Source organism: Wyeomyia smithii, chromosome 3 (genome assembly GCF_029784165.1).
Source record: "Wyeomyia smithii strain HCP4-BCI-WySm-NY-G18 chromosome 3, ASM2978416v1, whole genome shotgun sequence".
Classification (NCBI taxonomy): domain Eukaryota; kingdom Metazoa; phylum Arthropoda; class Insecta; order Diptera; family Culicidae; genus Wyeomyia; species Wyeomyia smithii.
Window position 1 is genome coordinate 51,430,001 of NC_073696.1, and position 23,558 is coordinate 51,453,558.

Here is a 23,558-nt window from a genome sequence, read left to right on the forward strand (position 1 = left end):
TGATTTTCCGTGAAAAGCTCTAGCACCGAAAGAGCAGCGGCAGAAACGTCCCAAACGATATCGTCAGGCAGGGTGATATAGGCCACCTCAGCAGCCACCCGGAGACGGCAGTAAACACAAATCAGTCGTCCCGCTAACGTGTGGTGAAAAATTATTCAAATTTCTTAATTTATTCCCACTTGGCGAAGCCTAATCAAGCTGCCTTTGTTCGAGATCTGGTTCTGCAACTCAGAGAAGAATTTCCCCTCCTGCTCCCCACGTTGTCGTTTTTCCGCCTACGAAGATGGAGTGTGACGAGTACCGGCCGCGCTCGTAAATCATCATAAAATTTCACCGAGCTGATTTATTTGTATAAATACAGGTAGAATTCCGGGAGGATTTCTGTTTTCGTTTCTCTCGTGCATATTTTTGGTGCACGGAATTTATGTTACACGGGGGCCGTGACTTTTGACGGGTTGGCAAACAAGGGTCTCCACTGATCGGTCTGATCGGTGGTGGCACTGGGTGTAAGGATCTGTTTCAGCTGAAGTTTGGGGTCAAAGTTTTAGTGAAAACAAAATATTATTGTTGAAGCGGAATTAAAATTCTTTTTGTTTAATTAACCAGTAGCTTCAATCTCTTTTCTCCTTCCAAAACATTTTGTGTTCATCATATTGATACCAACAAATAACTTTTTTTTTGCCTAGAACCATCATTCTTTCACAAAAATATTAATTAATACTATAGAACTTAAACTTTACCAAAATTCGTACGTTCATTTCGAAAACTTCTGTAGGGCCTAAACATTTTCCCCACTCTAGAACAACAAGCAGTTTACTAAACCAAATTTGTGTGCCAATCGAAGACACTTGAAATTGGATGATGAGTCTTTTGGCCAGAAAATCAATTATAGGAAGACTGTCTAAACTCAAATCGAAGGAAACTGATACTTTCTTATTCTGAAAATACACACTTAAAAAGAGCGTTTGAATGATCTAAAATCGAATGAAGTATTTGAATTTAGGTAGTATATGAATATTTGAAGAAAATGGATATATTTTGAAGAAAATCATTTAATTTTAATTTTTTTCCAATGGTAGAAAATAGAAAAGATAAAAATAAATGAAAAATATAAAAAATAAAAAAAAAATAAAAATAATTAAAAATAAATAAAAAAATCTCAATTAAGAGTGAGATATTTGTGCTAAAGAAATAGCGAAATAAATTAAATTACTCCAAATTTTGAACTCTACATCCATGAAACATACGGGACACGTACAAAAAAAACGATACCAAATTTAAATTTTGTTGAGGCCACATATTTTGATCAAAGCAACTATAGTTTTGAATAGTCTGAATTTCATTTTTTCCCATAACTTTTGAACCACATATGAGATTGTTATAAAATTTAATACTTTCAAGTTCGGCAGAAAACCTCTCCGTATGACACAAGTTATGTTCAAATAAGTCGTGTTATCTTTGAGATAATAGACTTTCGTTGTTTTTACAATTTAATAAATAACGCATGAAATTAAAGGCCGATTACAATCAAATGAAATGCAAACCTGTAGGGCAGTAAAACCTTCCATTTGACACTAAAATTGTTGAAATCCAGCCATCTTTGGGAAAACGAGTGAATTTGAAACGTCTTTGGAACACGTTTCTTTTCACAACTTTCCAACCAAATGTTCAATCATTATAAAATTCATTAATTAAGGTATTTGATATAAATGTTGTTAAAATCAGTTATGTAGTTTCTAAAATAATTAAGTTTCGTGATTTTCACATTTTGATACATTACAGGCAAAGTGTCCGATTGCAATGAAATTCAATTTGGCATTATGAGCGAGCTAGACCTTGTATTTAACACTTACTTTGTGTTATCTCGGCCAAAAAAACTGTGTTTTTACAAGACAACTAGCAGGAAGTTTTTAGGCTTGTTTGGCCAGAAGACTAAGCAATGATTGAAGTGTGAAGTAGGTAGAGAGTTTCTATCTCAAATTTATTTTTTTAATATCTTCAAATGAAAGTGCTGACAATTTCCTGAAATTTGAAGGTTTTTGCTTCTATTTTGCTTTCATCAGACAGACACCAATTCCGAAATTACAATTTTCATTAGAAAAAATAAATAAATCTTCAACTAGACCTGAGATTGTGAAACTTGCGCCAATGGTTTACAGTTTTTGATTGGAATCCTTTGAAAGCACTCGTATCATTATTGAAAAGAAACAGATCGTTATTCGACCACTGACTTTCGCGCGATATAGGCGTATATTTCGGAACCAGTTGAAGTTCACATAATGGAACAAATACCCATTATTCAACTCATTAAACCTAGAGCGGGGGCCTAGTGTGGTTGGTAACGTCTCCGCCAACCACGCTCGACGCCTGGGTTCGAATCCCACCGCCGACATAGGTGTCGATGGTTGTGAGGTGGCGTGATCCACTCACAACCAACCCAAACTGGTCTAGATTCTATCCTAGCCGACACCGGGAGATTTTCTGAGGCGAAAAATCTCTGGGATCACGCCTTCCATCGCATGAGGAAGTAAAGCCGTTGGCGCCGGTCCGTTAATAAACGGGTCGTGAGTTAGGGACCTGGGTGTGGAGTCGCCTCCCTGGGCGTCGGTAATTGGCCACAACAGTGGCGGAACTAGACCGACGGAAAATAAGCGAGAATAAAAAAAAAACTCATTAAACCAACGTTCACGAAGAATGCACGGATTAAACACCAGATTTACACTGATAATTGAAAAAATAAACAAAATATGATAACATGCTCTCATGGAATCGCCCAGTAATGAAAAATCAGTAAACTTAGCTAAATTTATCCTGAATTTTGTAAAACAAATCATTTTTCACAACGCTCCCATACGCATCTCAAAACTTGAATCACTGCTCAATTATTCTCTCACGACGCCCCCATATTCATCACACTGTTAATCACTTTTGAATGAACGCAGCCGCATACCGTCGTAGTAGGTTATCTAAGTATCCACTGTAGTTGTTTTTAGGCGCAAAATTGGTAACCTAGGCAACCACTGCAGTACTGTTGATTTATGTCAATTATGTCGGAATAGTTCAACAGTTCCAATATGATTTTTTCATATTTACAGAAACTGATTTGGCAACTTTTGATTACCTCCAACGCACTGAAAACAAATTAAAATACATTCAGTTGAAATTTAGGAATTGTAGAAATTCATCTCGTATATTTCAGCTAATTTAAAGCTCTGTTTTGGAAATATAAAGTGAACATTTTCAAGATCAAAGTATTCTTAGTGTAGTGAGTGATTTTGTTTAGTGATTAATACAAAATGTAGTCCGCAAATGATGAAAAAAAACTTTGGTTGGCTGCTGAACGAATCCCAAGATTACAATAATCATCCCACAGCAGCTAACTTATAATAATTACTTTCCAATCGTAACAATGACTGATTCTCATTTCGAAAATATTGATTTAGTTGATTATAAAGGAAGTTACAACGGCAACAGAACAATCGATTCCACATCCAGCTTAAAAAACTCTCAATTCCAAAGCCGAGGCGGGGGAGACTTCGTTACTCTAACCCCAGAAATCGCCCAAACTGCTTCTAAATTGTCGTCAGAATACGTGCAGAGCAACCCCTTGACACTTGAATAGATCAAAATTCTTAGAAGGGAGGAGTCAGGAGTCGTCTAGGAACTCTCTCGGTTTCGAAGAGATGTCTGGCAGTTCAACTACTCTTAGGGACTCTTTATTTGAGTCCTCTAGACGCCAGTTTCGATCTCAAAGGATTCTCTGTCTGAATTTAGCTATAGATGAGGATCTAGGGAAAGCCTGGGCCGGAGCTAAGAGGTATTGGTCCGGGTTTCTGAGTTAATTCTCCTCAAATTATCGCTTTCATAATATCTTCCATATGACATTCACTAATGAAGACCTTAATCATTTCTTTAAACAAGTATACCCTCAATGATACCCTGTTTTCTTATATTCTATACATTATTTCCAGTAGTTAGTCGTTTTTTGATTTGATTTCTGCCCATAGTGATGTCGTCATTTTCGCAGTGCTGATTATAGTGACGCATCATGCGATTTGTTGGGCCATTTTTTGAGTAGTTAGATCTGTGAGAGTTTTCCGAATATATTTTACGATTTCTTAACTGACGACTGGGTGCATACAAATTTAGTTGCGATAATAATTTAGGAGATTGCACGCGTTGAGACATAATGTCATTGATAAAATAAAGCTTTGAAAGTTCGCGGCGTACTTTAAGTGCTTGTATGTCTATAAGCATGCAGCGTGCTTCATATGATGGTAAGGGAAATACTGTCCAATTTAGCTCACGAAGCGCGTACAAAAGAAATTGTTTTTGGACAGATTCAATGCGTTCTTCATGTGTTACAATATGGGGATTCCATACTATGCTACAGTATTCCAGAATTGGTCGGACGTATGTAATATATATTTGCTTGATTGTGTATGGGTTTTGAAAATTGTGGCCGAAGCGTTTTATAAAGCCCAGCATACTATTTGCTTTGTTGATAATTGTATTATAATGTTCTATGAATGTAAGTTTGGAGTCTAAGATTACGCCTAGGTCCCTTACGATATTGCATTTTTCTACTGGTTGGTTTCCTAAGAAAATGTTTGTAGGTGGTGTTACTGTTTTTCTGCTGAAGGCTATTGAATTACATTTTTTAATGTTGAGTTGCAATAGACTTTTGTTGCACCAAGTGTAGAATACATTAATTTCATTCTGGAATATTTCGAAGTCTTCTGCATTGATTATTTTTATAAAGAGCTTCATGTCGTCAGCATATACAAGCACACGTATTGATTTAAGAAGAAAGGAAATGTCATTCACGTATAATATAAAAAGTAGAGGGCCCAGGTGAGAAACTTGAGGAACCCCGGACATCTATTACAATACATTACATCTATTGGGTTTAAAAAGGAATTTTGAAGGCGGACTATTTGTATTCTCTTTGTTAAGTATGACTGCCTTGCTAAAGTCCGTATAAATAGCTTCTACGTGGTTGCCGTTGTCCATTACAGTCAAAGTGAAAGTTATGAATTCCAAAAGATTTGCGGTAGTTGATCGGCCTTTATAAAAGCCGTGCTGTTGAGCTGTGATTTGGTTTTTTACTTGCTGAAAGATTTTTTCATTAACTATTGATTCAAATAATTTTGGAATGCATGAAATAATGGCAATTCCACGATAATTACGAATGTCAGATTTAGCGCCAGATTTGAAAATTGGCACTTAATATAAGGTTTTCCAGAGTTCTGGAAAAATTCCATGCTTCAGAGACATATTAAAGAGGTGTAGTAAAGATGTAGATAGTTCTTCTGTCAAGTTTTCGAGAAAAATTGGAGCTATTCTGTCAGGTCCAGGACCTTTCGTAGCGTCTAAGTTTTTAAGTGCGTTTTGAATTTCGGATTCGGATATTTGATTGACAGATAGAGAATTCGAAAATTCAGGAAAATACGAGAAATATTCGCGGTCGCGATCTGTTTCCTCAATGGTGGTTTATATTTCTTAAAAAAAGGGGCAAAAAGACTACATATTTCATCATTAGTTTGTCCTAATTTACTGTCAAGATGCATTCGTGATGGAAAGTTGCTACTTTTCAGTTTGGTTTTTACGTAATTGAAGAAGTTCTTAGGACAGGACTTGATTTGATGTTCGATTTTGCGGTTATGTTCTTCATGCGCAATTTTAATGGCTGCGTCAAGTTGACGGCAAATTTCTTAGTAATTTTGAAGATTTTCGCTATTGTTGTCTTTTTTGTATATTTTTTGTGCTTTTTGTATTCTATTTTTTAGGTTCTTCAATTGTGGATTAAACCACACTGGATATTTGTTGATGTTCGTTCGTCTTCTTTTTCTTAGTGGTACATTTTCTGATATAATTTGATTGATTATTTCATAAAATTTCAATACTTCTCCGTTGACATTTCCCTCTTTACAAATAATACTACGCCAATTTATTATGAGGCAGGTGATTGAAATAAATGAGTTTCCGAGTGCAGAACGCTCGACTATGATATCAAATGTAGATCTTTTAAGTATGTTTTTGAGGATTCTACTTTATAAAAAATCCAAAATGAATTAAGAAGAACCCATTCCATGGATTAGTAGATTAGTTAAGTTAGAAAATATGGTTATATAACTTTTTTTTTTCTAATTTTCAATTAAGTTTTCAATTTGTATCAGATGAATATATTGGCTGAGATGAGTAATGGAACAGTTCTCCCATATCATTCGTGATTTGTCGCGATTATGTTCCTACTACATGGGTGATATATATTTTCAGTAAATTTGCAAAACGTAAGTCGTATGTCTTATTTTGCCTGAACAGCTTGAGATATTCCAGTAAATTTGAAAAAACTAAGTCGTGTGTCTTATTTCAACTTGATAAGCCGAAATTTTAAAGAAATTTGCAGATATAATTCGTATGTCTTATTTTGCCTTAAGGTGAAATTTCAATGTTATTTTACAAGCTTGTGAGACGTATGTTTTATATTTTGGCATTGATATGATGAAATTTACTACATTCTGTGCAATTTCGGAAAGTTCCATCAAAACACTTAAACAATTACCTACTTTGTTCAATTACAGCTAGCAGTTAGTCGCTGTAAAACTCTAGCAGGCAAAGAAGAAATTCAACATTTGAAAAACTTATTCGCCACGGACGTTTCTCGATTGTCGTCCGTGTTGTAAAAGCGTTTCATACTAGCTCACTGAATAGATGGGCTCTCTAACATTTATTTTACGGAGTTCCTACGCCCTTTATAAACCATTAAACTGGGTTTCTTTTGACATGCGGGACTATTTTGGACACTTCAGTTTTATCATGTAAAATACATTTCAAACTTTACATTACACTGGTCAGCACACGTGCTCAAACTGGACAAAAATGAAAGATTATGCATAGCTATTAAACCGATCCTGTGAATTTTCGTTTCCCCAGCCATTACCGTTTTTTTTCAAAGACTTAAATGAGTTTCCTCGTGAACATGAACCCGGCGAGTAATTTCTATACGACACTGTCACGTAAGTTTACGCGTTTCGGTAATTGCTTGGGGTACTAAAATTCATAGGAGAGAGCTACTTCGCTAATCGATTCTGATCGACCATTTCCGATTTCGCTAAAACTTTGCACAGTTGTTTCCAATTGATACTATCAGTTCTTCATATAGACTCACGACTGCTGTTTCAAAAGGGCCTATCCAACAATGTGACTGATGAATGAAATATTTTGTATCAGAAAAACGACTTGTTTGATTGGAATGATGTCTTCAGCAATAAAGGTAATAAAATTGCGATTCTAAGAAAAATATATACACTGTAAACATATTTTCTATTACGCGCCTCGATGCATTTTTGCAGGGGAACATACAGCCTGACACTAAAGTATACAAACGATTTGATTTTCTAAAAGATTCGTTGCTGCTGTTATTTTGCTTTATAGAGTGCACAACGACACGTACACCGGAAATATATCTCTCAGTATACACGTTTAAAAACCTAGCATGCAAAAATTTAGTCTTTATTGTAAAATCACTGCTGCAAAAGGATGGTTAGCTGAAAACTGGCTTGATCCATAGCAGGTAGAGCAGCGGCCGCTCATACGATCGCAGCCTCAACAGCAGACTATTTGAAGCCTTTCTTTTAATTCAATTATCAAACAAATTTCAACGACATACGTTAAATAAAACTGGCGGTTTCAATCTGTAATACATATCGCCGGATTCAACACTGGCATAATTCGAAATTCATAGTTGCGAGGGAAACAAAAACATTTGAAGAAACTTGAAATTTTGAGTCTCCCCGTTGCCATTGGATATTTTTGGTTCTACTGTGCTCATACCATGAGTACGTTGTAGAGTGTTTTTCATGATTTTTGTAGCGGGGTTTCGTGGGATGAAATTTAACGGTATTCGGCATTGTTTACCATAAAAAATATGAATTTTCTAGTTAAGTCAGTTTGCACTACACCATATATTACCAACTGACCCAATTATAGAAGTTTAATTCACATAAACTAGCGCGATAATCAAAATATAAACACATTTAGTAAGAAACTGCTAGTGAAATTTTATTGAATCATTTAGCATAAATGTTATCTGCATATTTTATAACTTGCGAGGCATAAAACTCAACATTGCTTCAAGAACTCGATCTTAGCACTAAAAACGACGGTTTGTAATCTGTACTTGGCATAAGGAATGAAACAATTTACTTCGAGCTTTTTCGTCCTTTTTTGAGTTCTTTCATTCTATCACTTACGGTGCTCCGCTTAGTTGTTGCGTAAGTTCTCTCCGTACGTATCTGAGACAATCATATGGTTTTTCTGGGAATCTGCTTCCGAAGAACACGTGAAGGAAGTCATCGATTAATTCCCAGTTTTCTGAAACATATTACATATTACATATATTACAGGTAGGTTTTGAGCCTTGTTTAGTGTAACATTCGCTCATACTAGAAATTATACAAGCACCCCTGAAAATTGGAGTTATGGTGAAAATATCGTTTGTTCGACCACAGCGCATACATTTTTTTAACTCGGTCATTTCTCAACCGATTTTCAATATTTAAGCTGTTTTGAAAAATGGAAAGATAGAGCTTTCAAAATAAGTATGCCCTGATTTCATCATTTTTCCAATTAAATTAAAATTTGTCAATTATTTTTCTAGAAAAAATACACTGACACTTTGAAAGTTTATTCAACAACAATTCAAACAGAAACGATTTTGTGAAAATCGGTTGATATTAGCTATATATAGCTATTTTCCAAGTAAAACAGATTTTTTGGCATCTATCGCAAAATTATTTCACGGTGCCACGAATGCAAAAAAAATGCAAGAACTACTGATGTGATTTAGTGAAGGTTATAGCTCTAGTCGAGTGTTGATTTTTTTTATAGTTTTAAATGCAATTTTATGGCATCAGTCACACTAACCTGAGTTCAAAGCAAAATCCAAATTTTGAAATCAAGTTCACAATGTAACTGGAAGCAAGATTATTTACCCATTGCAGTGCCCGAATGTGAAAATCTTTTTCAAATAACCACTCATAAGACTCGACACCGAAGCACTGAATTTTCCCCCATCATCGGGCAGCACAAACAGACGCCTCCACTGGGATCCAGCGAAGTGGAGAAGGCTGCAGGAAACCACGAGAAGAACGAACCGGCAGAAGATGCACACCGAGGACAACCGTATCGATTTTCCACCCGCTTGCGCCGACGCCCCGAGCGCGTCGGTTTCCGTTTGCGCCCACTTTGCAAGTCGTTTTTCTTTGTCTTTATCGTCTCGAAGACAGCGCGTTACGGTTGATAGTTGTAGGTGTCCTGGACCTGGACGTCGTGTGTGTTGGTGCAATGTGACCGACCCCGAACTCGATGCATTCGCTCTTCACCGCGAGCAGCAGCCAGGCCAGGCATCATTCCACGGGGAGATGTTATTTTTGCAACATGGCGAAGCTCGATAGTTTCGATGTTTCTCCGGGGAAGCTGCTTCTCCCGGTTATCGGGAATTTCTAATAAGTGCAATTTGGATTATTGGATAAGTTTCTAAAATAAAGCCTGTGAGATCGGACCGGATTCCCGTGCTTGCGGGCGTTGATTTATCAGACGCAAGAATTTGTTCCGCAACAACCGACAAGCGGTATGTGATAATTCAACACAGTGCTGTGAATCTAAAGCAGTCGGACAGAAATCATTTGCGTTATTATGCTAATAATCAACACCGGTGGAACATGTTCGCAGCTCATGGATGCACACACTAAACATCTGGGAAAGTTTCGCAGCTTCGAGAGAACGCGGCCACAAACGGCGTAATGCGTCGGCCCCGTATGCGTACGGTCGTCACCCGTTGCTAGCTTTATGGAAGATTCCCTATTTTATGCTTGCGCCTTCACTCGGCTGAATGATTCGCATGCACTTGGCTGCTTGATATAACGGCTGAGCTTCGTTGGTCCACCAGAGCGCAGTTTCTCCAATTGGTAAACGTTTTCACCGGGTCTGGGCCTGGGTGCCGTTTCGCGTTGTGACTCCAAACCCAGTAATTACCGAAGGGAACATCGACGGGAGTAAGCGACTTGTGGCCGTACGGCCACTGGGTGAGTGCGAATCGATATCTTCTATATTTTAACACCTTTTTCCGATGCAACACATCGGCAAATCGGCACACGCACATTACCGCCAAAGTGGCAAAAGTTGTGTTATTTGCTAGGTGTAGTCTTTTTTCCTCCGAACTGAAAAGTACATACAACCAGCCTGTTGCTTTTCAATTAGGAACACCGCATTTCTAATGGCAGGCAAATTATTCTGCGGTTCGCGGTCGATAATTGACTCATAATTAGCTGAATTTACACCGAATCGTGTACCGTTCGATTTGATTTAGTACACGAAGATTCGAAGTAATTTGATCTTAAATAGCTGAATAAATTAGTCAAATACAGCAGCTGTTCTACTTAATCATTTAAACAAACACTTATTGGCACGTTTCCGAGGTCGAACTTTCGGTCTGATAGCGTGACAAAGTCAGTTCATTTTTTTCTCTCTCTCTCTCTCTAGGGTGGTCTCTGCTCTATCACACAGTCCACAACCCTTTCCTTTCCGTTAGAAACCGTTTGCACTCTCCATTGGAAAGGTATAATCAGCAGATCAAAAGCGTCAGCCGTTGTGGAAGATTTTTTTCCCAACTTCTTCGGGCGGATGTTAATTGAAACCAGAACTTAAACGTTTTTCTCGCACGCTACCCATCATCATCGGGGTGTTTTTGTTGGGTGGCGTCCCGTTTTGACCGTTTATCGGACCATATGACGATGGGGGCTTGACATGATCAGAACGACATGGTGACATCGTTTAAGTAGACCTGCCAAGCTGCTTCCCTTCTCTTAATTGAATATTCCGACCAATTGTGGATAATTATACAATTTATCAGACTACGGAAACCAATTCAAATATGGCCGTCCGTTTCTTTGGTCGAACGTATGGTTTATGAAGTTACCCTCCCACAACGCTGAACCATCAATAAAAAATAGCAGTTTGAAATATAAACAAATTGCGTGCGATATAAATCATCGCAAATGCAATTGCACTGAGCAATATATATTTGTATGCACCTTCGCTCTTTTACCCGACAACACTCCGCTTCGCTTTAACTGTGTACCTATGTACATAGTTCGCACCGAAACTGAAACCATAAATAAACACGTACGTTCCATATAATTGCATCGCTCACGCCTCTAATAGCGGCGATAATCTGTTTGAAATTAATTCGCAACATATCGGCACATCTAGGCACCTACCAACTCATCCGCACCTAACTGTTCAAATAATCGTAAACGCCTTGATTTTCAACTGATGTCGAATCCGTTCACTATGAATTTACGTAATTTTCAATAGTAGAATATCGATTTCAATTTTATTACGAACAATTTATTGGGAATATTTATTTCCCAACAGACTCCTAAAAAAATTATAATAAGGTTGGTTTAGGATAGGTACTGAACACGATTTGGATATAACCACTTTGAAAATTCGAAGTGGTGACTCGAGGTCGGCCATTTTTGGATTCAATGAGGTTTCACCTTAAAGTTATAGTACAAATACGGATTTATTGGACCTGTTTCAATGTTCTAGCAGTTTTGGAAAGGGGAAGATAGAGTTTCCAAAATATGTTGAATTATTTGAGTTTGAATGTGATATTGTACTCTTTCACGCAATTTTTCAGTTTAACTTGGCATTTGTCTCTTATTTTTGTAAGAAAAATATTACAAGTACACTGACACTTTGAAAGTATATTCCATGACAAATCAAATAGAAGTAGTTTTGTAATAATCGGTTAATATTTGGCTGATCTATATATTTCGCTAAGGAGAGCCGAAATTCTGGCTTCTATCGCATAGTTATTTCACGGTGCTTAAAATGAAAAAAATTGCAAGAACTGCTTATGCGATCTTGTGTAGGATGTTGTTCTAGTCAAGTTTTTTTTTGCGCGCATGAAGTTTTACAATACCCCTAAAATTTGAAGTTACGGTCAAAACCCAGTTCAAATATATTTGCATGAATAATTAAAAACCGCTGCAAATAATGATAATACCCATTTCAATTATTTCTTGCAAGGATCAATTGTAATCGATAGAAACAACGGTGATTATATACGCAGAATACCAAAAAAGTATTGATCAACCATAAATAGAAACCCGCATAATCAATAACCATAAAACGTACTTAACAATTAGTTCGGGATATAGTCCCGACTGTATGGGGTATCGTTAAACCATATGGATTATAATCCGTTTATGGTTATTGATTATGCGGGAACCATTTAATAAGATCATTTGGTACAAATGGGTCACAAAATTTGTCTGCGCTGTCTTGCTCAATCTCATTTCCAAGCCTCGAGATGTCACCCTGCTTAAAAAAAATACCGTTATTTGAGCGCTTCCACCTTTTAATAAACTCTCAAACACTCGTTTCTGGAATTCTAAGAAATATTGGTAAATATTAAAATGTTTTTTTTTTCAGCTTTGTTTTCAGTTTTCAGTTTTTTTTTCAGATTTCGCCATTTTGTATTGAAAATGACGTTGAACATCGAAATTCGGTCTCTGAATATCGTCTCGATTTCAAATATAACCATTCCTGAAGATTTCAATTCGTTTTCTGTGAATTTGTTGAAAGCAAAAGTCAGCATTTTGAACTCCTGAGTCTCGCCTCCAAATCAGTTCTCGGATTTTTGGCATGATTTCGATACCAAAACTAGAGCCAAAAATTTAAGCAATTTCTACAACTTTTTTTTAGAAACCGAATATCAACTGGCGTCTAACATCGATATTTAGCCCCTAGAAGTCATCCTCATTCCGGAAATAGACAATATGCGATCTTCGATGGTTTTCAGTAACAGGGTGTCATTATCTTGAGTTTCAATATTACATCGATCGGACACCGATTTCCAGTTTCTAAATGCCATACATCCAGTTTTTAAAAAACATCGCTATTGGGAAGTTTGGATCTTTACCCAAAGCTTTTGAGAAATTCGAAGTCATCTTCTTTATTTTAAAAATGACGTCGAACAACATTTTCCTGATCGAGGCTTGGAAAATACTAATATTAATGCATCAATTTCATTCAGAAACTTTTCATATTGCACGAAAAATTCTGATTATAGATTGAGACTCCTTTCTTTCCAAAAGTTGCCTCCAAAACTTTTCAATGCGTCTACAAACACTACGATACCAATGGGAATCCACTTTTTAAATTTCGTTTAGTGGTAAGGCTCAAATGTTTTGTTTTCTCGTAAAAGTCGCCATGCAAAATTTCAACTCAAGCGAATTTGTTTAAAAATATCTATTTTTTGAAGAGTTTTCCAGCTCAAAAATGTTCTACCTATATCACAGCAAGTCGATTATTGTTTTGGTTTTGAAAGTAGCACCTGACATCTGCCATAATAAATACGATTTTGGTAATTTCCATTTTTTCATCAGTCAAAAATTACGACCGTTTTGTGGCACCACCAATTGAGCTAAAACTTTGCAAGAGGACTTCTCTCGAGAAAACCAAATTTTTGAGTCTTTTTTCGTTGGCACCCTAGCGACCACCTCCTTTGTCTTCAGACATTCCAGAGATATGATGAAACATACCCATAAACAATATATTTATATATACAATATATAAATAAAGAATCATTGTTTTAGAGCCTAGAGTTCTGTTCAAAATGGCTTCGAAACCAGAAACCTTGTGCAAGCGCTTTGTGCAGTTCTTACTGTACTGCACAAAAATTTTGGCAAAAAGTTCACTTTTCGAATTCATTACATTTTTTTTCTTATGACTAACATGCGAAGCACAGTAAATTAGGCAATGTAGGTGTGACTTAGACTTAGAAAAATCATCCAGACGGGACTAAATCTAAGTCACACGTTCTGTCCTCTTTCATTTTTCGCATCCTTGTAAAATTGCATACATACATTGTTTACTTTACTAAAGTTGAAAAGTTCACAGTAAACCATTTTTAAAGCGGAAGTCTTCCGGTTTCGACTGTGTGTTATTTTCTGAAACCTCAACAGCAATTCACCAGGAAGGTAGTGGAATGTGTGCCAGGATGTGTGCCAGAACAAATGTCTGAAGAAAATTTTGATTCCATTTCTTCACAACCACCTTGTCGATTGAAAGCTTCGTCGGAGAGCCAATTACAGACTGTTCTCGAATGTTCATTGTTATTTCATTGATAACACAGTGCAACAATTTTTTTGCCTTGGCTTCTATGTATGATTTTTTGATGAAGTTCGATGCGAAAATAAATTTCCCGGAGTTTGAACATATTTCAACTTAAGGGGCAACAATAGCGCCATTTTGAATTTTTGAGAAACTGGAAATTTTTGATGTTTTTTCGGCGCCATTTCGTTTCAAGACCAAATATCAAAGTTCTAAGAGTTTGTCTACATATTAGTATCTTTTTACCCGTCTTTTGAAAAAACAGATCCTAAATCGGACAAAAACAGAGCTCAAAACGGTGATTCTACAAAACCGGTTTGGGCATAGTTTTAGTGTATTTCACAGAGCAAAATAATTCTGAACATTAATGGTAATTCGCTAATATCTTAAAGTGGTATACAAACAATTACTTATCTTGGGTAAAAAAGTCTCAGAAATCGAATGGTAGGTGTCTGATCTACAAAAAAATATATATAGAAGCCATTTCTGCATGCAAATGTTGTAAGGTGTAATTTTGCACCACTTTTTACTGCATTTCGGCCTAAATTCTTGTTAAAACCGCATGTCAACCAAGTTCAGACCTTCCACTTCAAGCAACAAAAACTCACGGATCAAGGATCAAAACTGCTGAGATCGGTGGGGAATGTACATTTTAGGATCTTGGTTAACACTGTTTGTTACGGATGCAAGATTCTTTTCAGTACGCACTCCAGAAATTCGAGTCGATGGTTTAATGTCCAACGAAGTAAATCTATTACCAAACTTGCTAATAACTGAACATACCAATTCATAAATGCATAAGTTCCAGATAGTTTTCTCAATGTTCAACTCTATTTGTTAGTCAGTAGACTGGGATACGGTTACATGGGAAAAAAGCGATGGTGTTACTTTTTTGATCCCATGCACTATTCGTGTTCCATATAGGTCCTATAGCAACTGTGTAACTTTTCAGATCGATCGGTGGAATTATATTTTTGCGCCCGATTTTTTTTTTTTTTTTGTTTCCATACGATTTTATATTGGGGAATTCACCTTCTTCAAACTTATTCTCCAGAGATGTTCAGTTGGAATTTCACACCGGATGTCCACCGATCGATTTGAAAAGGTCAACAGTTGTTATAGGACCCATAAGAAACACGAAAAGTGCATGGGAAGCTTATATTCATTTCTTGTCCTACCGTAATAGTCAGTCAATATAACTCGAGCCTATGTCAAACGTTACATATTTTCTTCAATGTTTGATGATAACAAAATAAAAAAAAAATAAATTCAAACCTGTTTTATATACTGTAACAGGTTTTTCATCTTCTTACTTGATTGTATACTTTTCTTGAAATGTAACTCTTCTGAGTCAATCTGGATGGTTCTTCAAAAACTTCTAAAACTCTGAGTTGATAGTTGGTTCTAGTATTTTTTCCGAACAGTTTGAAAAATCGGAACAGAAATTTGATCCAGATACTCCTGAAGTCGACAAATTGGACTGTAGGAACTATCGTGCGATCACCGTCCTGAATGCCGCCTACAAAGTGCGGGGAAAATGTTCCCAAATCATTTTTCGCTGCCGCTCATACCTAGCCAACAGATTTGTGGAAAGTTATCAGGCCGGTTTCGTGGAAGGACGGTCTACGACGGACCAAATCTTTACCATACGGCAGATCCTCCAGAAAAGCCGTGAATACAGAATCCCCACGCACCACCTATTCATCGACTTTAAAACCGCGTATGACACTATCGACGGAAAAGAGCTATAGAAGGTCATGGACGAAAACGGCTTTCCGGGGAATCTGATTGGACTGATAAAGGCTACGGTGGATGGGACGCAGTGCTGTGTGCGGATTTCGGGTGGACACGCGGGGTACGATTTTAAACAAATCCAGTCAATTGGTTTGCTTTGCTAATGATATGGACATTGTCGGCAGAACAACTGCGGCGGTGGCAGAACAGTACACCAGACTTAAACAGGAAGCAGCGAGGATTGGGTTGCAGATAAATACGTCTAAACCGAAGTATATGCTAGCCGGCGGAACTGAATCCAACCGACAACGCCTAGGCAGTAGCATTACGATCGAAGGAGATGAGTTCGAGGTAGTCGATGAGTTTGTCTATCTTGGCTCACTGGTTACTGAGGACAATGGTACCAGCCGAGAGATCCGGAGGCGTATTATCAGCGGAAGTCGTGCCTACTATGGGCTCCACAAGCAATTGCGGTCGAACAGACTGAGCCCCCGTACGAAGTGTAACCTGTACGAGCACTCATAAGACCGGTTGTTCTCTACGGGCATGAAACGTGGACAATGCTCGAGGAGGACCTGCGAGTGCTCGGAGTTTTCGAACGACGAGTACTAAGGACGATCTTTGGCGGCGTGCAGGAGAACGGAATATGGAGGCGAAGAATGAACCATGAGCTACGATGAACCCAGTATTCAGAAGGTGGCTAAAGCTGGACGGATACGCTGAGCAGAGCATGTTGCGAGAATGGCGGACAACTACCATGCGAAGATGGTGTTTGCCTCGAATCCGGTAGGAAAATGACGACCAGAGGCGCATCGAGCAAGATGGGAAGACCAGGTGGAGATAGATCTGGCAGAGAGTACACGGCGTGCCAGGGATTGAAGAGCGGCAGCTAATAACCGAGTAAATTGGAGAAACTTTGTAAATCAGGCCATGTAATTATGACGGAATGCCAAATAAATAAAAATATATAAATAATAACTCCTGAAAATCCGTAAAATCCGGGACAAATCCATACGATCCATCCGATATTTTTCAATGTTTTTGCATTTGCTCGTTGACCGAGCTCTACGTCACAACTCAAAAGCACGTGATTTTTGCCTTTTATCGCTAATATGTAATACAGATTTGTATATATGTACTGATAAACGACAGTGTTTCTTTTACCATTCCAAGGAAATGTTTTATTTTCATACAATACTTTTTTTTCTTTCTTCGTTTTTTCATTCCTTTCATAAAATAAGACAGTTAATTCATTCGTAAATCGAAGTGAAAACGTATTCATTTGATTTTCATCGTTTCAAATTTTCTGACAATTAATTCTCTGAGTTTTGTTGTTTCCATTTTTGTTTTACCAAAACAACATTGAAGACTATTTTGTTGCAACTTTAGCAAATTTTATTGCCTTGCCATTAACGATGCGCGTGATATTTTTTTTCAGAAAATGACAGCTCGTTACAAGAATAAAAATCTACGTGTACCTGAAAGGGTTCTCTGTTCATTGGTAGTGAAAATTGAAAAAGATTGGTTGTAATTTTCGTCCCGAATTTTGTGTCCCGAATTTTGTGCAGACATCAGTGTTGCAAAGCTTCACTGTCATGAAAGGATTTCCAGTTGAAATTGAAATCTTTGTATTTCAACTTTCAACGAATGTACTGAGAATGAAAGAGACTTTTAGCTCCAATCAGTTGACAGTGATAGCAGCATTTCTGTGATTCCACAATCGCTGTGTTGCTCCAGCGATATATATATGCGGTTGAGAATGTAGATGCTTATATAGTTTATCGACTTCATGCAATGACTCTGTTCAAATCAAATAATTTCGATATTACATTAGACATTTCATTTCTCTCAATGACCAGACTTTCATTGAAAATTGGAGCCGCTGACGTTGAAGGTCGTTTCAGCTTGAGACGGTGAAAACGCGGCTTTTGTGACTTTCGTCAGCAGTGTCGAAAATTTGCAACACTGGCTGACATAAACGTCGGGACTTTTTCCTGTGCCGAGTGCAGGATAAAAACATGATCGGTCTTCAGCAAAGTTGTAGATAGTAATTTTGTCCCTCCAAAAAAAAATATTAACAGTACTTATATCAATCAAATCAAACGTTCTCATTTTTTTTATGAATTTTCGCTGTAAAGTTTTAACTTTTAGTTTATTATTTCTCTATGATCGAACATCCGTTAATGTTTAGCTAATATTTGGTTTTAATTTTGACAACTAAGTTAGATTTTTGAAAAAGCTCTTTGAGATGTAAAATTTTAAATTCTTCCTTTCTTCCTACAAAATTTTTACAGAGTGTTTATTTTTCTTGAAAGAAAAAATACTTATCTACAACTTTACGAGGCCACCACACAAATCAAACAAACTGTTTGGACTCCAAAATAAATTATCTGACATATAGAAATACTTCTCGGATATCTTAGTTTTAACTTGGGTAATAATTTCTTTTATTCTTAGCACTTTCAGGTGGTTTATGTGTCTATTATTTTGACGTACAAAAGCAAAGCCTTGATGCTACATTCCGATTCGAAACTCGACCTTTTGTTTATTAATACACAGACTTCGCAGCCAAATGTTTAGTGTACAGGACAATTGCGGGGCTAGCGCTACGATCCTGCTGACACTAACAGTCTCTCCCGAGCCGAGACTCGAACCTACGACGACTGGCTTAATAGGCCAGCATCGTACCTCGGGACCAGCTAGGAGAGCTATTATTTTGATGTATTTCGTGTGGCTTAGCGCAGTTTTGAGCTGCAAAGGGAATTTTTTGTGCTTACAATTTAAAACGACAATTTGTAGATATAAAATTGTCTTCGTGATTTGCTAACTGTGTTAACCCTTAAATGCTCAATGTTGTTTTAAAACAACATTTCCAATAACGTTTCAGCTGGAAGTACTGTATTCGAATGTTTTTTTTTATATATTTTTGCTGCCGAAATCTCGGAAACGAAAAAAAACATGGCAAGATTCCCGACTGGTGCTGACTGTCACAACAACATGTTAATATATGGCTATTATAAAGAAAATCGTTTATTTTTTATGCATATTGGTTAGTTTTAGAGAAGTGAACCTGTTAAACAAGAATTTCAGGTTTCATGATGATTTTTTTAACGTCGTGCGCATTTTAGGGTTAATTTCGTCTCGATTTTCTACCAACGTTTGTTAGGTTCCGATAGGAGTTTGTCCTGCTTTTGTGTTAATAATAATTTAATTTAATGATTAGTAGAGAGGATTCTTTTCCAAAATTAATTTATTTCAAAACCAACCTTCGGAGCAAAATTAAACTGATAAACATAATGCGAAGGAACATTATTGAATAAAATACAAATCCAAAATTATGTATAAATATTACCTGATATACGAAGGTTATTTCCCCGGTTTTTTCAAGCACTCTTTCCGCAGAATGCGCACCGAGGATGAATGTAACTCTGAAGTTCCAGTGACGAAAGTGTTCGATTCTTGAGTGAACAATTAAAAGCTGTTCGATAAGATATAAAGCCATACAGTAGAAATGACGCATTATCCTTTCAAACCTTTCTTTTTTTGGATAAAATTTTTAAATGAATCCGTTTTAACGCCAAAAAGCCTTTCTAAATTCAATCGCATCTCAGTCAAACATTGTGATTGATTGTTATTAACTCTCCCTGATTTTCACTGATTTCTCAGATCAAAGAATAAACTTCCTGATTTTCCATAGTTTTCTAAATTTTTAAGCCCCCCATTAAGTAAGGGCTTGGGCTTAAACAAATATTTTTAACCAAAACTTCCATTTATTGGCTTTTGAGTTAAAATAAAAATGATAAAAACAATAAATTAAAACATTGAAATACATATTATTTAACAGAAAATAATTTTAATTATTTACAAAACTCGTTAAAGAGAAAAGCATGTTTTGTAAATCATATCTTAGGAGCTATTTCTCTACAAAATATATTAGTCGGTCATACTATGTTATTTTTAGGGGATTTTGGGTTTAGATTATGTTTTTACTAGTTTTCGTACCTGTTGCGAAAACAATCTTTTTGAATATTTTTCGAATTTTTGACAATTTATTTTAAAATACACGATTGGAGCATTACTGGTAATCTATATGGTATTTAAAAAATAATAATAAAATTTTCCACAACCAAAGATTCGTAATCCCAAGAACACGATCTACACTCCGAGCATTGTACAGTACTATGTTACCAAAATTATTTGAATTTTTTGGATAGAGGACAGATTAAAGGAATAGAAGAAAATCATAATTACAGTCTTCCCAGTATTATGGACATAGCATAATTGTGATTTTAGATTTACGAAAAAAAAATCGAAAAAAATTGTGATGAGCTCATTTAAGTTTGATGTAGAATATATATATTTACATCCCTACACAACTTATATAATCATAACTAGGATATCATGAAGACATTTAATGAATTTAAATAATACATTATCTTAATACTTTTTTCAGGATTTTTTTTAAATTTTTGTTTTTCTCGTGTTTTATATATTCATATTTTCTGACAGTAGGAGTCTTATAACTCTGTCACAGCAGTCCAAGATGGAAAAAATAGTTTGATTCTCGATTCCATCAACTGTCTTTTTGGGTTGTAAACTCGTTCGGCTGCCTTAGAGCAAAAAGGTAATTAATGACTCTGGAAATACTGGATGAACATTACGTTGAGCAAGCTCTCATAAAGACAAGAAGAATGTTCTACAGCCTAAATTTTGAAACTGGGTACAGTAAACAAAGTTTAGAAATCACTGTTCTAAAGGGGTCATATTGACCTCAAAAATCAGGATGAACGTGCATTAGTAGCAGTGTTTCTTCATTACTTGAAATGCCGATACATAAATATATTCAAGAGTTGTGCTCATTAGTGTAGGGGTTTCGCACAAAAAGCATACAGAAAAATGTTGTTCCCATTCACTAATCTTCAATTTGACCAATAAAAGTTATTGACATACGTTACAAAATATAGCCTAGCCTGTATCACTGGGTGACCCATAATACATAAACTCGTATTAATCATTTTATCTCTATTTCGTTCCACGCCAACCTCCGAGAAATTTTGATAATTGAACCAAATAACGTAGTGTTGACTCAAAATGGGAGAGCTAGCACACTTTTGAAGTACGCAAGTGATATAAAACTAAATCCATAATTACGAATAAAATTGAATAATCAGTGAAAGTGTAGAAAGAAGATATATTGTAACGTTAAACTGAGAGCTAAATATAACTTTCGGGCAGCATTTTCATTAAATAGCAGTACCACATATATTTTATAATAGCTGCCAATGAAATAAATTATTTCAACAACTTAATCGGCGTTTAAAGGTAACTTTTAGTTGAATGAGAATTCGAAACAAGTATTATTATTTACACAAGATATCAAAATCGTTGAAGGTTTAACTAATTTGTGATATGAATCAATGCTGAACTACTTCGTTTTTTGATGTTTCTACTAGTTTCTTCAACAAAGACTATCGTAAGCAACAATAGTTTAAAATGATGCAAATGCTCCCATCGGAGATAAATTCGCTAGGTTATTTGATCGTGTTATTAACTTTCTAGTGCCCAAATTTATTTTTAGACGGACTTCGAAAAAAATTTATAAACATAAACATTTTTTAAGTTTTTATGGAAGCTTTTTAGAGGTTCAACTGAAGATCGTCTAAAGGCGGCACTGGGCATTAGAGGGTTAAACTATAGGATTCATATGGCAACGAAACAATTTTTGGAGATTTCACATTACGTTCTCCTACCACCATCGCTTCTAACAAATCACTTACTTATACTCCTCTCCGACGGTTCCTGACTAGAGCTTCCGCCGCCACCGCCGCCGGGACTGCCATTAACTCTACCAGCAGCGGCTGCGGCCGCCGCTCCACGTGCCATGATGGCCGCTATCGAAAAGTCTGTTGCTCCACTGGCCGGACCGGATCCCGCAACGGTTCCATCCGGTGATCCTTTGGCCGCGGCCAGTGCGGCAGCGGCAGCAGCAGCCGCCGCCGCAGCTGCCATCGCAGCCGGGTTCTGCGTTCCCAACAGCATCGCCGCCGTTGCCAGCTGGCGATGAAATTCACTAGTACCGGAGCACACCCGACTGTCACCGGCAGCAATCACTCTCGGAACTATCCGATTAGTACAACTTTCTCCCCCTGTGACACCACCACTCAGAGGGTGAAAATTTGAGGTATCAATTTTGAGACTGTTTTGATCTTTTTTCTGTTTTCGTTGGCTGTCGAAGTACGTAAAACTTTTATTCTTTTTCTTCCTCTCTTCAAATCATCCCGAAACCTCTTGCACTAGGTCATAACATGTTTTCCGCTTCACACATTCGACACGGTTACGACGGAACAACAATTCGTCTACGGAATGCAGCAACAAAAAATCAATTTTCTCACCAAAACGGTAACAAATGGAAACGCCAGGAGTGAACCGAAGAACCAAAAAAATATAAAACAGTCAACTGGCAAGGCTTCGTCGGGTTCGATATGCTTACGTGCACCAGTAGCACCAGGATGGAACTGCACCGGAATGCATATGGCCGCGCGCGACTGCCGCAAAAAATCGCAAAACACAGCGCGGAACCAAAGGGGCGAAACAAAACCCTCCGATGAACGCGAAGACAACAGCGACAGAAACAACAATAACAACGGCAGTGGCCAAGTAGCCGCGAAATCTCGCTCGCGAATCGACACGCTGCGAAAGCCCTTTATTTTCGCCTTAGTCTAACCCGTGTACTGCCAAACCCGTCGACGTGTGTGCGAGCCTTGAGGCGTACTAGTGCCAACTAAACTCCAGTCCTGTGCAGCCAGAACCAGACTTTCGTGCGCCTCTTACACTGGCACTGGCCCTCGGTTTCGTCGTCTCACTTGCCAAGCGCCAGCGGACATCACATGCAAACAGGCTGCCTCTAAGATTGCGGAGTTGCCGTGGAAAACGTGGCCACTTGAAGCATATTCAGCTACCGGAGAGCGAATAAAAGCTGAAATAGCGCTCCTACTAGAGTCCTACCTACCGCACAGGGGTGCAGCTGCACTTCAAGCCGAGAGAGTCGAAGCTCCGCCCATCACCAATACTACCGAACACACAAAGAAGCATCGGAGAACATGGTGTGCACACAAAGCACGAATGATGTATGAAGCAGAGAACATGAGAAAATCGGGCACTCACCGATCGATTACGGCACTCCTGACGGGGGGCGTTCTTAAGGCGGGAACTCACTTCCAGTGCGCGATTATCTTCCCATCCCATCGTGAGCTCGTTTGCACACTTACAGCAGTGAGTTCCAGCATCATCATCGTATTGAAGCTGAAGCAAAAAATATTTCACTAATTCTTCCTCAGTTTTGCTCCTCATTTGAAGCTTTCATCGAATGCTAAACACATATTTTCCTTCTCCTTTCCTCGCGCTCTTTCTCGCTTCATCCTGTTTCGAGCCGTACGATGGTACGGCCGCGACCCCGTTCTACCCGATGACGATGATGATGGCTTCACATGTCCCTCGGCCACCCCAGGAATCCGATTTAGTGCAACTGGCGATTACTCTTGGTTAGTTTTTTTTGTGTGTGTATTTCTTTTTTTTAAGGTTTTGTCTTTCAACTTCAACAATCCCTGTTTTTCTCGCTCATTTACACCACAATGAGC

The 23,558-nt window shown here is 37.5% G+C and overlaps 1 protein-coding gene across 4 annotated transcripts in view; it reads right to left on the bottom strand.

Annotated features, from left to right (window-relative positions):
- LOC129732083 (T-box protein H15-like) overlaps positions 1-22,783 on the bottom strand; it is an 83,099-nt gene extending 60,316 nt beyond the window's left edge. For 2 of the 4 annotated variants that reach the window (XM_055692588.1, XM_055692585.1), the window contains exon 1: positions 21,699-22,782. In XM_055692588.1, coding sequence (XP_055548563.1) covers positions 21,699-21,960 — 262 coding nt within the window. In that variant the 5' untranslated portion in view covers positions 21,961-22,782. Of the gene's footprint in view, positions 1-21,698 lie in introns of all 4 variants that reach the window. The other 2 variants (XM_055692587.1, XM_055692586.1) reach the window with 2 other exon arrangements.
- Positions 22,784-23,558: the final 775 nt, after the last annotated feature.